Source organism: Battus philenor, unplaced genomic scaffold (assembly GCF_028537555.1).
Source record: "Battus philenor isolate CCGP_79_NKW_IND1 unplaced genomic scaffold, ilBatPhil1.0.hap1 SCAF_8, whole genome shotgun sequence".
In the NCBI taxonomy this organism is placed as follows: domain Eukaryota; kingdom Metazoa; phylum Arthropoda; class Insecta; order Lepidoptera; family Papilionidae; genus Battus; species Battus philenor.
Window position 1 is genome coordinate 10,439,527 of NW_027181748.1, and position 15,528 is coordinate 10,455,054.

At 29.0% G+C, this 15,528-nt stretch overlaps 5 protein-coding genes across 6 annotated transcripts in view; 4 read left to right on the forward strand and 1 right to left on the reverse strand.

Moving 5' to 3' along the window:
* Positions 1–1,922: 1,922 nt before the first annotated feature.
* Positions 1,923–2,672, forward strand: LOC137931566 (protein PET100 homolog, mitochondrial). The gene has a single exon (XM_068774998.1). It carries the CDS (start codon positions 2,056–2,058, stop codon positions 2,272–2,274), a length of 219 nt encoding a protein of 72 aa, XP_068631099.1. The 5' UTR covers positions 1,923–2,055; the 3' UTR covers positions 2,275–2,672.
* Positions 2,673–2,760: 88 nt separating this feature from the next.
* On the reverse strand, positions 2,761–6,250 carry LOC137931564 (major facilitator superfamily domain-containing protein 9-like). The gene is made up of 5 exons (XM_068774997.1): positions 6,080–6,250; positions 5,777–5,908; positions 5,244–5,373; positions 3,935–4,153; positions 2,761–3,523 (listed from the first exon to the last, which is right to left on the reverse strand). The coding sequence occupies exons 1-5, from the start codon at positions 6,119–6,121 to the stop codon at positions 2,817–2,819; spliced, it is 1,230 nt and encodes a 409-aa protein (XP_068631098.1). The 5' UTR covers positions 6,122–6,250; the 3' UTR covers positions 2,761–2,816.
* Positions 6,251–7,466: 1,216 nt separating this feature from the next.
* LOC137931748 (complex III assembly factor LYRM7) lies at positions 7,467–8,971 on the forward strand. Its single transcript, XM_068775243.1, has 4 exons — positions 7,467–7,557; positions 7,635–7,778; positions 8,276–8,357; positions 8,681–8,971. The coding sequence occupies exons 1-4, from the start codon at positions 7,537–7,539 to the stop codon at positions 8,800–8,802; spliced, it is 369 nt and encodes a 122-aa protein (XP_068631344.1). The 5' UTR covers positions 7,467–7,536; the 3' UTR covers positions 8,803–8,971.
* Positions 8,972–10,890: 1,919 nt separating this feature from the next.
* On the forward strand, positions 10,891–12,403 carry LOC137931743 (NADH dehydrogenase [ubiquinone] 1 beta subcomplex subunit 2, mitochondrial-like). The gene is made up of 3 exons (XM_068775237.1): positions 10,891–11,116; positions 11,480–11,606; positions 12,211–12,403. Exons 1-3 carry the CDS (start codon positions 11,025–11,027, stop codon positions 12,295–12,297), a joined length of 306 nt encoding a protein of 101 aa, XP_068631338.1. The 5' UTR covers positions 10,891–11,024; the 3' UTR covers positions 12,298–12,403.
* A 1,133-nt stretch (positions 12,404–13,536) lies between these two features.
* Positions 13,537–15,528, forward strand: part of cindr (CIN85 and CD2AP related) — a 34,105-nt gene continuing 32,113 nt past the window's right edge. For both annotated transcript variants that reach the window (XM_068774942.1, XM_068774943.1), the window contains exon 1: positions 13,537–13,691. In XM_068774942.1, the coding sequence (XP_068631043.1) occupies positions 13,667–13,691 (25 nt within the window). In that variant the 5' untranslated portion in view covers positions 13,537–13,666. The remainder of the gene's footprint in view (positions 13,692–15,528) is intronic.

The following is a 15,528-nucleotide window of genomic DNA, read 5'->3' on the forward strand; positions in this document are numbered from 1 at the left end:
ATTATAGTTAGAAAATGTAAAAACCGTTAACCTTAGGTTAATCTCAGGGTAACCGGTTAATCAAAACAAGGCTCACCCGGGAGCCCTTTGGCTTCGCTACCATAAAAGAGATGTTAGGCTAGGCGCACACTGCGCATTCCACCGAGAACCCACGCAATCAACAAGTGCCACTTGGTTAGCAATGAAAGACTGGTAAGAAAATCAAATTAACAGTTAACAATTAAAATTAGCAATTCGGAAACAAGCGTTATAAAATAAACTTGACCGTACAAGTTTATTTTATTAAATTTAATTAGAAATTAAATTATATAATTTTGAATTCAATTAGGTACGCTTACAGTTGCTACAATTTACTATAATATAAAAATTACACACAAATTAAAAATAAATAGCACAACCAATTACAAGAAAACACATAATGCTTAATTGTAAGCTAATTTAAATGGGCTTACTACAATCTGGGGGTATCAAAGAGGACTGAATCTAAGCTCAGTCGATTGCTGAGGATTTCCTGCGAAGTTGTTAAAATACATAAAATTATATTTTCAGTCGATTAACTTATTATAAGAGCTATATCAAAGAATGTATTTAAGCTGATTATGTCAAATCCAATGATTTATTAACCAGGGACTATCCATGAATATACCTTACAACCTATTTTGTTAGGGCTTGTACCATTTTTTAAGTTAGAAAATAAGGTTTAACTAATAAATAAATTTCAACTTTCAAAATTCTAAAGAAGTGAAGACTAACTACATAAATACAAAAATAGATAGCGTATTTTTCTTAACAAAATAATATTGCTGGCGCTTCATACTCTCACAATCTTAACAATGTTGAAATACGAAACAATTAGAAATGAAAAATTAATCTGGAGAATAACACCAGTTCTCAATATCTCGAAACATATCGCGTGTGGTAACACTAAGCAATTGTACTTCAGGCAATTTGCTTAATTTGTGAAATATCTAAAATTAGGTATTTATCAGAAATACGATTTTATGTAAATTGCACAGCCCTGTAGAAAAATATACTGCAACTGAGCAGTGATCAATTAATTCCACACTTAAAAGGACATCTTTATACACGTTGCTAACGGTTTGCTACTCTAAGTGCCTCGCCGCATTGGTCATCTGTCAACGAGTATTAACGGTTCTCAGATGCAGCTTAAGTAAAAAGATACAGTAATGCTTGTAAGCAAAAACATTAAAACAATTATTTTCGCTGTGAATAGGTATTTACGGTTTGCTTCAAGATTTACTGAATGATAAGGGAGGGTATTAGGTGTTACGCTTGCTACTAGGAATTGTTTTAGATAAAAAAAAATGTTTTTATGTATATTTCAGGAGCCATTTTAATAAAGGTATACAAAAGAAAGAACTAAGGAAAGTCTGTATTATAATTTTATAAATTTTCAGCTAAAAATTTGAAAATTAAAATAAACGTAATACTATAATTGATTACATTAAATCATCATTAAATTTGACTAAAATTTGTCCAACCACTTAGCCACGTCAATTTTTATAATATAATTATTAATGTACACAGCTTCGAGATAGCTATAAAAATTACTATATTATTTTTTAGCTATTTCAAATTGTTATTATTATAAACAGCTTAGAAGAAAATCTTATGTAATCTGTAAACTAAATATACAAAACTACCAAGGATTTAAATGAAAATAACTTTCATTTCCTGTTTGTTGAATACTTTGTATATTGAGTCCAAAAATAATTAACAGAAGTATTTGAAAACCATCTTAAGGAAATGAGTCAGTCTTGTTTAAAAATACTCATATGAAGGCAGAGATGTAAGAATGCTTCAAACAATTTTTATAAATGGTGTATTAATTAAACTGGCAAAATGTTCAAGTGTATTGCCAAGGAAAATTAAAAAAAGAATCACAGCTGAAATATCTGTCAATAGCATTGTCATAAATATTGTTTGAAGAATAAAATATTAATATATGTATATATATGTATATTTGAAGTTAAAGAAATTGAATTACAAGAAATATTGATTGAGGGTCAAAAATCAGTCTAAAACTAGGGAATAATGGGTAACTGGAAACTGGAAGCCGGGCGGATGGCAATGTACACAACTTTTCCGGTTATATTATTTTTCGTATTTAATCAACCCAAATACTTCGAGGAATGGGTAACTAATACAAAACGCCAAATATTTCCTCCAGAAAACAAAAAAGATAGAGAAGATATACAGAAACTGATTCAAGATATGAGAAAAAAACAAATGAAAGCATTGGAAGGAGAGTGATCAAATATCTTAAGTATTAGTCATTTTGTTAGTTATATTACAAAATATAGTTATTGCCATTTTTATTTATATTTCATTTGATTGTTTGTTATTCCGTCTACCAAAAAATTAATTAAAAAATGATAAAAATCATATATGATTAACTTTATGAAATGATAGAAAAATGTAACCTCTTTCACATTTTTAAATTTTTATTCCGGTAATTTGGCAAGTATTTAAAAACCTTATCAACATACTTTTGAAAATTCTTTTCAGGGTAGCAGTTGCTAATTATTAAGTAGTTCAATTGGGGAAATAGAATTTAATGAACATATGTGACTGGGATAATTTATTGCAATTTTTTACATTCATCTGTAATTTATCAGAAATCATTCAATACAAGCACTATGTAACTTTTTCAAAGAATTATTATTGTTAAATTCACTATTATGTAATTTTTCATAAGTTTAGGTTAGTTATGTAACAAAATAAAGAAATTTAAACAAGAATAAAAATTTAATAAAAAATAACATTTCATACAAAATTCTGAAATATTTTCGATCTTAATCAACTTTACTTTTCTTCTTGTACTGATAGCTCAATGCAATACCAAGCAATGTTGAAAACAATGATGCATATAGCCCATATGACACTCCAAAATATTGACCAATAAACCCAGCAACCATAGGGGCTGCAACCCCCGACAAAGAAGTCACACTGTTAGTTGCACCAATAAGTGTTCCTCTATGTTTTCCTTGACTCCTCGTTAAAACCATTTCTAATGAAACTAATCTACCTACTGCACTGCCTACAGCTAAAGGAACCAAACAGGCAATATAAATGTACACATTTGTAGCTAATATCATTCCTGTCAATGAAACACCTACAAGAATAAACATATGTAAATTTCTAATAGTGTAATTACTATCATAGTAATAAAATTTATTTATGTGACTTATAAAGAAACTAGATACAGATGCTATAACACCCTGGAATGATATAACATATCCAATATATTTTGGAGAGAGTTCATATATAGTTTTTAAATATAATGAATAATTAGAATAGTACACAGCCATCGCAAAACTTATTAATGCTTTAAGCAAAAATACATCCCAATATTCCGACCATGGTATCTTTGATAACTCAACCACTGACTGTTTACTGCTCAATATTATTTTATTTAAGATACTTTTAGATTCCATATTGCCTTTTTGGCCATCTTTTGTTGGTGAATTTTTGTTGGTATTTGGAAGAAAATATACAGCACCTAAAACAGAGAATTATTAAAAACAGGTATTTTCTAACTACATAATACATAAACAATTTTTTTTTAAACTTAATCTAAAATACATTTTTACTGAAACTACAAAAAAACATTGCATTTTTTTTTATCTAAAACTTTCTAGGAAATTCTTTCCAGAAATTAGTAATTTTAACAACTCATAGTGAACACCTATTAATCAGACAAAACATTAGATTGCCTGTTTGATAAATGCTGGACTATTGGAATTTCAAAAGTTAGGTCATTTTTCCAAAAGCGGCAGAGTATGTTCCAGAGGAAATAAAGTGTATCTAATAGTACCCTTTTAGTCAAACAAGTCCCCAAACCAAGAAAATTTTATGGATTTAGAGCTAATAGACAAGATTTTGATTTAAAAAGATTGATAAAAATAATTACCTGCATTAATAAGAAAGCAAATGCCAACAATAATACCAATGTACGCAAAACCATTCTCAGGATGATCTTCAGCTATATGCCCTCCAATTACAGGGCCTAGAGTTATGCCTATACCTGATATAGCAGCCATTTTCCCATAAACTGCAGATTGTTTAAGTTGATTGCTTTCATAATCTGGCACTAAAGCCTTTGTTAACATCTGTGTTTGTTTAAATAATCCTGAAAGTGAAATGAATTCTTTGTCATATTTCTGTATTATTTTATTAAACAAGTCTGCCTTACAGTTGTTCAAATTTACAAAAACATGAAGCTTACACATGGTGTACATACATGGTGACGGTAAAAATTCCAAATGTTATTATTACCATGTATGAAGTGATCACTTTGAAATGAGTTACATTAATTAATTTTTTCTATTGGGATGTGAGAGGCCAATAATTTCTTGCAATGGAATACAATGCCAATCTGCAGCGGAAGATAGTAATCAGTAATTAATTTTAACACATTCTAATCTGGACTTTGTCTACACATTTTCTTACTGTATTAGCATAGTTATATTTTTAATTACATTAACAGTACACCTTTAAGTCATACTGTCTATGACCAATCACCATGTATAAGCGGTTTATATATGAATATTCTGATTTATCACAACATCACTGGAATAATTTTTTTGCCATGTAGAGGACAACTAACAATGGATTTCACAAAATTATAAGTGAACGAGTGGTGGATGGGACATTGATTTCATTAAAATCATATTTCCATACAACAAGTATTCATCCTTTATAAGTAATTAGGTAGATAGGTAACAAAATTTAATATTTCTCTGTATAATTTATGATATGCAAAGCAGCCAGGAGATTCAGTTATAAGCAAACAACACAAATATGAAATTAATAAGAGAAAACAGACAATACAAATGCAATATCAGTGGCATTCTAAGGTTCAAGACTAAATTCAATCATGCAGACTGTTCTAAACATTTAAGTTCATAAACTACCTTTGCCAGCTAATTTTCATATTCATGATATTGAAAAGTGGAAGCATAACAATTCTTATTTGAAGATGGTGATTGGGGCATTTGACTGTCTGTAATATTAATCTAATGCAACAGTTGGGGATAATCTTTGTTTCTCCTAAAAAGCCTATTCAACAAATACACTGGAATCTGATATTTGATATTGAAGTCAACTATCATATTTTAGTTATTAAATCTATATATATTATGGTCCACATATCAATTGAAATATTAAAATATATATTGTTATCTTTAGCATGTAACATATAAAAATAGATTATTTTTCACCTAGTACTGCTCTTAATATGAGGATAATAACTATTGACTTAGTTATTCCTAATATGGTGTATGCTCCAGCACAGACCAACAAAGTCAACATCAAAATGTTCCTGCGACCTCTAAGATCACTTAGACTTCCCTGAAATCAATTTCACATCTTTATTAAATAATGTTGCCAAAAATATACATTAAAATCTGAAATCTGAAATAGAAAAATTATATGAATTGAAATTAATAACTAGAATGAATAAAATTGAGCTGCAGAAGTAGAATGGTTTTTTTTTATTTCATTGATTATGGAATATGTATGGCTAGTACATATCTACACGTTAACACTAGCAACAGTAGGCCAAATTAAAGTCTTCACATAAAGAAAGAAGTACACTCTTAGAGTGAATAAAATTGGTAGGTTGGGTTGGTAAAATTTACCATATATGGATAACAGTATTACAGGTTTCGAAGGGCGTGTACATTCACATTCACTTGAATTTTTTCATTTTGACCTCAATTAACATAAAAGCAGGAAAACATGTGATACATACAATGAGTGGACCGGATCCAAGTTGAAATCCAGAATAAATTGATCCTAGCAAACCAACATATAGATGGTTTCCTCCCATTTGGCGAACATGGTTTGGCACTAGAGGAACAATCAAACCTACTGCCAATAAATCCTGTAAAAAATATTATTATGTCTTAGTGAAAACTTCTAAATTTTTTAATTTAATTTAAATTAAACATGATGAAACTTCTATGATATTATACGTAAAAAAGGAAACCCTAGATATTTAAACAATTTCTATTATAATAATTTTAAGTTATAAAAGTTTATTTAAAAATCGTACCATAAAAGCAACCAATTGCAAGAGATAAACACAAAGAGCCATTTTGTCTATTATTTTTAATAGTTTCAGAGCATATCAACACATTTTTACACTGCTAAAGCAAAGATTAGAATAAAGAAATATGTCCAAATTTTCATTCAACATAATAAATAAGTTATCAACTTTCATTATTGAAAGGTACTATCAAAAACTTGTCAATGTCATTTGATACATGGCAACATAGCCTGTTAATAAAAACGAAATAATAAGGACTACGTTATCTTAGTTTTCACGTGTTTCGGGTAGTGTATTTTAGTTCTTTCCACAGCATTACGTCCTACGGGTTGATGTTTTGGGGTTAAGGCGCGGATATTTGAAATATATTTGTTTTACAAAAAAAGCCATCACAGCTATTTACGGTTTAGAGCCGCGAATCTCCTTAAGAAAGCGCTTTAAAGAGGACCACATTGATTAGTCTCCTCTATTTATGATAATGTTTTGTACGTTTACAATTATTAACAAATAATTAAAAAAATAGGTGACGTTCATAGTGCATAGTGTTGTGCAAAGAACCGTAAAAAGTTAAGTAAATTGACGGAAAAGCTCATATTATTATACTATAAACGAATATTTAAGTAAAAGGAAACCTTGGCAATGATGTCGCTTGATTGTTTTAGTTTAATTTAGGCTATATCTGATAAAGAGTAAATGTATAAATTTGTATTATTGAACTTTATTAAAAATATGTTATGAAGTTTTTCGCTACTTCTTCTCCACGACTATAACACCTTGCGGAGCAGAGTTAAAAATAAATTAAAAAACATTGATATAATGAGTGATAAGTTTACGATAAATAAGAGTTCTATTAAAAGTTCCAATATTGAATAAACGAATTTTATCTTTCTTTAAAAATTAAATTATGATGACAGCGGAGGTGAAAATGAGTGAATCGATTCGTCAAGCACCCTTTATTCCTCCAAAAGCAACTGCTCATGTAAACAAGTATTTATTTAAATTTAATAACGTTGTTTGATAATGTACAAGTTTCTTTACATGATAATGAGCAATCTAAAAGTAAAGACAAATAATAAGTAAATAGCCAAATGAATGAAAAAAGCATGTAATAGTGGTTTTGTGGCAAAAAACGGCGGACCATTTAAGGGTAAAATGTTGGTGATTACTATTTTCACAAAACATTTCTTTTGTTCTTTCCGTAACAACTGATCACTATAATGTTTCTTTTTTTTTTCCAACGAACTCTTCTATTAATTTATTAGCAAAGTAAATAAGTTGTTTTAAGAAAATGTGACATATCTCCGGTAATTATTTTTGGAATTAAAAAGAAATGGCAATAAATCTTGAATCGTTTTTCGCTTTTCTCATAGACACATATTTGGTAAAAGAGAAATTGACACATGACGTATCTTTGATAAAAATGACAATAACATGAATATTTGTAGGATTAATTTCTAACAAATATGAGTAACCTTCGGAGAATGGTAATATGTTATAATAGTATTAAATAACGATTGTAATTATATGGTAATGAATATAAAATCTGGATTTATTATTTAAGGTATTGCATAGTTTCAAAAAACTACATCGTACTAGACAAACTGTATTTGAAGGTGATATGAGAGCCTTAGCTGCAGCCAGACTTAAAATTAATGAAGAGTTTAAAAAAAATAAGCATGTTACTGATACTGAGTCAATAAAAGCTGTAAGTATAGGAATTAGTTTGTATAAATCGTACGAAACTACAATAATTAGTAAAGGTATAGTAACTGGTTTTAACCGATTTATTGCGTAACGTTGCTCCTTGCGGTAAATAAAGATATTAAAAATATTATTAAGTAATACGTTAAAATCTAAAAAAAATTCTGTTATCTACTTGGTGTCAAAGTTTATTTTCATAGCCATCAAGCACACAGTATGATTATAGTTTTAATTCCAACACAAAATTAATGTTCTTTATGTAATAGTACTATTTTACAACATCATCTAAAGAAAAAATCTCACTCATATCCCTTACTACTGAGAAAACTGACTGATATGCTTACAAAAGCTGCCATGATGCATTAAAGACTCAGTGCTAAAAAATTTCTGTATTTATTTACTTTTAGTTAAATATGATTAAATCTTAACCAAAATAATTCAATAATTAAGTGAATTGCTAAAGAAAATATCATAGTATTTACCTGCATATTCATGTTTCAGATGATAAAATTTGGTGAAGATGTAGAAACTGAACTAAGAACACAAGTTATTCAAGCACGAGAAGTAAAACCTGGAGTATTTGGTAATGGTCTTTATAAATTCAAAAAATACAAATTTACTGCAATGTTTAGAAATAATTAGAACCTTTTTAATCATCTACAAAAAATATAAATTAAAATTTTTGGTTGGCAAATCAAAAAAATATAATAACAGGAAGAAATTTTTAGAAGACATTTTTCAAATTATGTCCTAATTCTTTGTAATAAGTAATTTTTCACTTAAGTTATTTATTTGTGGTTCTTTTCTATAAGTAATGACATTTGCTAAAACTTAAAAGTGGAACTTATTCATAATGAGTGTTTATTTGTTTCAAATATAATATATTGCATAAAAATTTCCTTTCAGAGGCTAGAATCACCAAAGAAACTCTAAAATTAGACAATATTCCCTATAATGATAATGCAATACCTGAAATGGATTCAGGTGGATCCAAACCTTGCTGTCAAGATAAATTAATAAGTAAATAAATGTGGCCATTATTTACAATATTTTTAATTTATTTATATTATTTATATGTACTTAGTTATTAGTTTGTTGATTAAATTTTGTACATGTAGTTGTAGTAAGCTATTAAGTTGGAAAATTGTTATTGTTTGTAAATATATTGTACATGTGAAAATCATAGTCAAGATATTCTTTTATTACTAATCAAATATAAAAATGGAAGCTGTAATGAGTGTATGCTAGTTATAATAATAATTATTTAAAAGTTCTTGAAGGTCTGTAGATTAAATGTACATTTTGTTTAATTTTTTGTTAGGTCAAATCAATTTTCGCTCTTGGTGTAATGCCACAGTGACTATGTGACTAAGAAAGGGACTAATATATATCGATACTTCCGCTATGCAACAGTAGTCATGCAATGTTGTGCTCTGCCTACCAGCCCGCTGATAAATGCGCCAAAGTGAGTCACTCGGTGTTTGGCACTGGTCGGTGCAACATTTCCTGAGGGTGCCCCGAGGAGGGGTGAAACATGTGTAGAGTGCATTAACGATAGTTGTTGTTTCGCATTGTTTGCCGTAGGCATATTTATCAGCGGGCTGGCGGGTGGTGTACTTCATTGCACGATTACTGCTGCATAGCTGAAGTAGCTATATATTAGTCCCATTCTTAGTTAGGATGGACTTCCGCAAGGTAACTGCTGAATCTATTAGGTAATGCCACAGACCAAGATGAGTGTGTCTGTGTTTGTATACAACTTTGTATTGTGTGGCAGTGACAACACAAATTATGAGAACATATGATATGTTTTCGTACTTTTGTTTTGAGAGTACAGGGTCCCTGAAATGTGGAAAAGAACATTGTCCCTCAAGTGTGGAAACCAGCCTGCTGAAACAGGACAAGGGAGTATAAACAGTACTAAAAATTACTATTCCCTCTAATGCGATGAATTCCACACAGTGATGTAATGTTAGCCTAATTAATGCGTGGAATTTCATACAGTAATGTAGTGTTAGCCTTGATGAATAAAAAGTAAATAAGAAGAAATCTATCGACTTTAAGAATACTTTTTTTATTTAGAATCAGTATTTACATACAACTTTGCTGAGAGCAGGTAATCCGAAATTTTATTAGTCTAGAATGATACAGAATAAATAATTAACTCTATATATATATATATATATATATATAGAGTTTATTTAGTTTTTTTTTCCATTATAGACACAATGTTACTCTCATAGAGATCAATATGCTCCATTGTGGTTTCATAATTATCATAGACGTCCACTGCAAGGCAAAGATGGACACAATGACCATTCTGGCGTTGCCCGCTACCTTGACAATGTCGTTGGTGCACCTAGTGGAGCCTATCCAGGCCGCTTGTAACAACTCGTGGTTGCCACTCGGGAACCTTCGGGCCCAACAGTAATCAGTTCCACGAGTGTTAAACTACCGTTTAACAGTTACGACTAAGAAAGACAAAGGAATATCTAAATTATATTCATTTGAACGTAACTCATGTTTAATTTCTACGGTGAGCCTGTTAGGTATCATTACACGCAGCAATAAATATTTTTAAATATATTCCACGACACATAGAATAGAATAGAAAAAGGTGTTTTGAAAGGATAAATGAATGTATGGATTAATTATAATGTAACAATGGTGAATACAAATGAATTCTTGCGCATGGTGGCTCAATGAGTAGTATTTTTACTTAATTATGATTAAAACGTAGTAATAATATTAAATGTGGTACCGTACATTTTAAATTGTATTGGGTTAAATTAACATCTCTCTCGACAATTTTTTTTTATATCTTTGTGTGTAATAGTTAGAATTTTGTCGACTAATTTTAAATTCTTTGTTGCTATCCTACCTAAAATAACATTAGCGCATTATGAGAGTACATCTTAAATTCCGCAATCAAAGAAATCGGTTCCATTCTCATTTTATTGCGAATACCGAATACACTACATTTAAAAAAATATATGAAATTCTGAATTATAAAAATTATAGACAACAAAGTTTTTCTAATCTATTAGTTATATAAGGATAATATTAGTAATATAGCTATGTCTAACTAGCATTATAAGATTTACGCAATCTATGGCCAAGTTTCTAAAGAATTCATCGTAAAATTTTCATTGACATTTTTGACAATTAGTTTTCGATCGGGAGATTTGTATTTTGTTTAGATTGGACTAACTCTTTCAAATTATTGTAGTTAGTCCAGAAATATTTGAAAATGCTGGCGCGAGCTTTAGTGAAAAGAGCGGTATTATTGAGAACCTCTAAAACTGCTGCAGATCATCAGATTAAGAGGAACGGTGGACATGGGTAATCATGGTTGTTATGTCACAATGTAAAAACGGCACATCTTAATAAAACCTGAATTCACAATAACATATCGTTGTTTTCACTCATTAATTTACTTTTTTTACAATAAACGTTTAACTAATTTAATTCTGTTTGTGTCTGTCACCAAGATAGGATAGCCTTAGTAAAGTATGATAATATTCCCAATTGCTAAACTTATTAATTTTATATCATTTTAAAGAGCATTTATACTGTGATTAATAAGTTAATACGCCTGCCAAAACTATGATTTGGTTGCTTTTCGTAAAGGACTGGATTTCATCTGTCATTATGTGTCAACACATATTCATCTTGAATTATTTTTAATATGATCTTTTTCTCCAGATCCTGGACATACCGTATGCCTCCGCCTTTACCGTCGAAAAGAGCTACTTATTTAGCAGAAGGCTTAGGTGGACTATGCTGGTACTGGATTCTTTATCACCTTGCAACTGAACCAGAACATGTCTATGTTAGTAAGACATTTCAACCCATTTAGAAATTTTGAAATTGTGTTTTTACTTTACCATTTACTTAATACAATGCTGGCTAACAAGTGACCTATGGTATTAAAATAGATACAATTATTTCAACTTTATTGAAAGTAGCTTGCAACAACTCGGGCTAGGCCTTTGTTATAAACACATTTTTTTACATTTCTCACAAATTTATAGTGTCATTAGAGACTATTAAAATAAATTCTCCACATATTCAATATGAAAAAGTTGATATATAAAAACATTTGATAATTGCTGTTAGTGCACATAAAAATCAATATATATCCAAATAATTGTCAATGGGCTTTAATTGGAATAATTTATGGTGTATCATGTACCAAAATTATGTGTAATAGGAATTCTGTAATTAAAAAACAGGATTCTAAGAAACTTACTTCAACAATTAATCATTACAGCTTTTCTTGTTTATCTTTCAGTTGGCCTAGTAATTAGAATTAAGTCTGTCAAAAAGAATCAATCCTCCTTTTCTGATTGGAATTGATTCTTTCTTGGCTATCACTTTTTTTTCTTTTTGTGAGATAGTGACCAACATTATTAATAATACTTCGAATTTTTCAGGGAGAATGGCCTTATATTGATCCCAGCACCTATTGTGACCTAGAATTGGGTATTCCTCCTGACTCGGAGGGACCCTTGAGGAAATAGATGACAAACAATAGAAGTGAGCTGATACAATTACCAATAGATAGTACACTTATTTGTTACAACACTCATTGAATTAATTTATCATAAAGTATTGTTTAAACAAAAACTGAGAATTTTATTTGACTGTAATTGAAATATGTTACACTTATAAGCAAATTCAAAAGAAGAAATCAAGCCATTGTCATCACATACTATGCATTAATAGTATAATTTTTCACATTTAGTGTATGGGAAATACATTTGTGGCTTTTGACACCTCATTTTTGAAAATAATAGATCATTGCTATGTGGAGTCAGTGATTACATGTTATTTTACTAGAGGCTAATGAAGTCTGACTCTGTGATTAATTTGTACAATAATTATTGTCAATATTCAGTATTTTTGTCATTGACAAATGTTGTTTCAATATTGGTGTTTACAACTGCACTGAGCTTGAAGTGGGGCAGATCTCTGAAGTCTAAACTTCTCGTAACAGTCCTCCCAAGACCTTTTGCCTAATATATGTGACCTCTGTAGAGACTCTGTGCTAGGGCTTTTGAAGGGGATCTCTGCATCAGCTTACATCAGAAAAACTATTCCCATTTGAATATGCCTAAAAGTACTGGGTCATGAATGCATGTTTTGCTATTACCAGATGATAATAATAAGATTTCCCTAAACCTATAAATTTCTTTATGCAATTTATTTTTTGTTTAACAAATGGGATCAAATGGCTAACTGCTGACAGGAAAAACATTTCTTTTTATTTCTGCTAATAAGATTTTTTCATTAATTAAAAAAGAACAATTAATAAATAGCATTGTTAGGAAAAGATAAGTTGAATTCTTTTCCTGTGACTTACTAGGTACAGTCATCTATGTTAGGATATTATAAAGTTTAAGGTAATGCAACTTAGACGATTCATTTATCACTGTGTTTACGATTACTTAAGGTGGCCGTAATGGTTCAAAATTAAAAAAAAAAATTATTAAGGACTTATGTATAAATCTTTATTATTCTTGATTCTCATAAATTATTGACGTGTGATCAATGTTCATCAAATGTTAAAATTTCTAGATTTAGCTGTGCATTATATTATTAATGACGTATTTTAAAATTGTGGAAAATATAACCGGTTTTTAAAAAAGCTTGACAAGAATATTTTTAATCTGTGTCAAATTGCTTAATCTGCCATCGACTTTCTCTAAATTTTTTTGTGATATCTGTGTATACAGTGACTTACTTTGGTTTGACGTGAACGGAAAATATTTTTCTAGAGATCGCCCTCATTGAATTGTTGTTTAATTTGTGGTGTTTTATAATAAAAAATTAATATAATGTGGTAAAAATGTTGTGATGATGTGATGTATTTTTAATACTTATATTAAAATGGAGTCTAATACTAATCAGAAAGGTAAGCAATCGTCACCAACCTTAAGAAGCAGCTCTTGTTTGTGTATGAATAACTGTACCTTGCGACATTATTTAGGCTGACGTATGGCACCTGCATTAAATGTATTCTTTATTATATTAGTAAAATTTACTGGAGGACACATATTTTTGAAACTAGTAATAAATAACTTGTAATAATTAATCTTAATTTTTACCTAGTCACAAATTGACTGTTAAAGATGTATAGCTTTATAAACATTGATATGCTTTTCATGAGTGTAACTAGTGTATGACTCATTTTCTTGGCATTGTGATGTCATGTGCATGTTAAAAATGTTAATAACTAATTCCTATTGTACGTCTCTATTGATAATTCTTTACTAATTTATTTTACATTCAGTTGTGATTCTTTGCATTGGTTATTTGTTTGTTCTACAATTTATACTCAATAATTTTAGGGTTTTGGTTTAATTAAATACTTCACAACTATTTACAAATTACAATTATCAACAAAATTTTTAATATTGTTATTTTATCGAGTATTATTGTAGTGAATTATCATAGTGGAATGAGAGTTATTATACATTTATCATAAGTGAATTGAAAAAAACATTTTTTATAATTTTTAATCTAGCTTTAGTATATTTCTTCAACTTATGTAGATCCATTTGGTTGAGCATTCATTGAGTTTTAGCAATATCAACATTTGAGATAGTGTAAACTTGTTATGATAACAAACAATTTATAATTAGGGTAAGATATTAAATAAGACCTTAATATGGGCCTTACAATTATGAGGTTGTGGGTGAGAATCCCATCAGGTTTGTACTTGATGTTTTAATTTTTTATATTAAATATAAAATCCTTTTCTGTTCCTGTAAGATTCAATACTACATGTATAAGTTTCATAATTGCATCTCTGAAAGAACTGTCCTTAAAAACAATAACAAAAATAACTAATTCATAGAGGCAATATGATGTATAACATTGATTTTATTTTAATATTAGATAATTATAAATTAAACAAATCAGTAAAATGGTAAATTACATAAAATTATATATATATAGTATGAATAATTCTAAAAAATTGTAATAACAATTTTTATCTTGTGTGTCCTTTTCTTGAATTAATATCATTACAATATTTCATTAGTGCATTGGGTTTTATGATTTAACAAAAAATTGTAATACCTTTATGTACAATTATAGCACTAATATGTCATGATCTAAACCTGTTTTCATAATTTTTCATAGTGAAAACATTCATATTATTTAGATAATTTGAAGAAGTAAAAATATCTTCCCCAAATGTATACATAATAAATTTATCTCTTAGAATATTTAATTAATATAGAGTTCCAAAAAAAACTATACTTTGAGTATATTATAATATTGAACATAAAAGTGTAGGGTATTTAATATAACTTAATATACAAATTTCTAAGTAGTCATAAAATATATTGTCTTATGCTTATCCTACCATGATAAATACTATTTATTTTGAATTCTTTCTTATATAATTTGCAGTCTAATCTGAAAAAAAAAAATTTAAGTTACAATACAAGGTGTCTATTCATTGTGTATAGCCTAAACAAAGCACATTGTAAGAATAGAAATTACTAAAATAAATAAACACTACCACTATAGATTTACCATTTTTTAGGGGGTACAATTCGAAATTTAGTAGAAATAATAATGGAGGGCTCTTGTATATAATTGATGTTTTCAAGACTATGTTATTTTATTTAGGCAGTAGTAACAATCAGACAATCAGAACACCCACATCAGGTCTTGTGTTTACAGTTGTAAATGAATTTGCCATATAAGGCTGTATTAGGCTGATGAAGTGATTTTGATGA

Coding starts and splice junctions, on each gene's coding strand:
- LOC137931566 (XM_068774998.1), top strand. CDS start 2,056: ATGGGTAACTGGAAACTGGAAGCCGGGCGGATGGCAATGTACACAACT.
- LOC137931564 (XM_068774997.1), bottom strand. CDS start 6,121: ATGGCTCTTTGTGTTTATCTCTTGCAATTGGTTGCTTTTATG. Junction 5,909..6,079: donor TGCAATTGGTTGCTTTTATG/GTACGATTTTTA, acceptor TATTTTTTACAG/GATTTATTGGCAGTAGGTTT. Junction 4,154..5,243: donor CATATTAAGAGCAGTACTAG/GTGAAAAATAAT, acceptor TTTCACTTTCAG/GATTATTTAAACAAACACAG.
- LOC137931748 (XM_068775243.1), top strand. CDS start 7,537: ATGAGTAACCTTCGGAGAATG. Junction 7,558..7,634: donor TGAGTAACCTTCGGAGAATG/GTAATATGTTAT, acceptor TTATTATTTAAG/GTATTGCATAGTTTCAAAAA. Junction 8,358..8,680: donor AGTAAAACCTGGAGTATTTG/GTAATGGTCTTT, acceptor ATTTCCTTTCAG/AGGCTAGAATCACCAAAGAA.
- LOC137931743 (XM_068775237.1), top strand. CDS start 11,025: ATGCTGGCGCGAGCTTTAGTGAAAAGAGCGGTATTATTGAGAACCTCT. Junction 11,117..11,479: donor AAGAGGAACGGTGGACATGG/GTAATCATGGTT, acceptor CTTTTTCTCCAG/ATCCTGGACATACCGTATGC. Junction 11,607..12,210: donor CTGAACCAGAACATGTCTAT/GTTAGTAAGACA, acceptor CGAATTTTTCAG/GGAGAATGGCCTTATATTGA.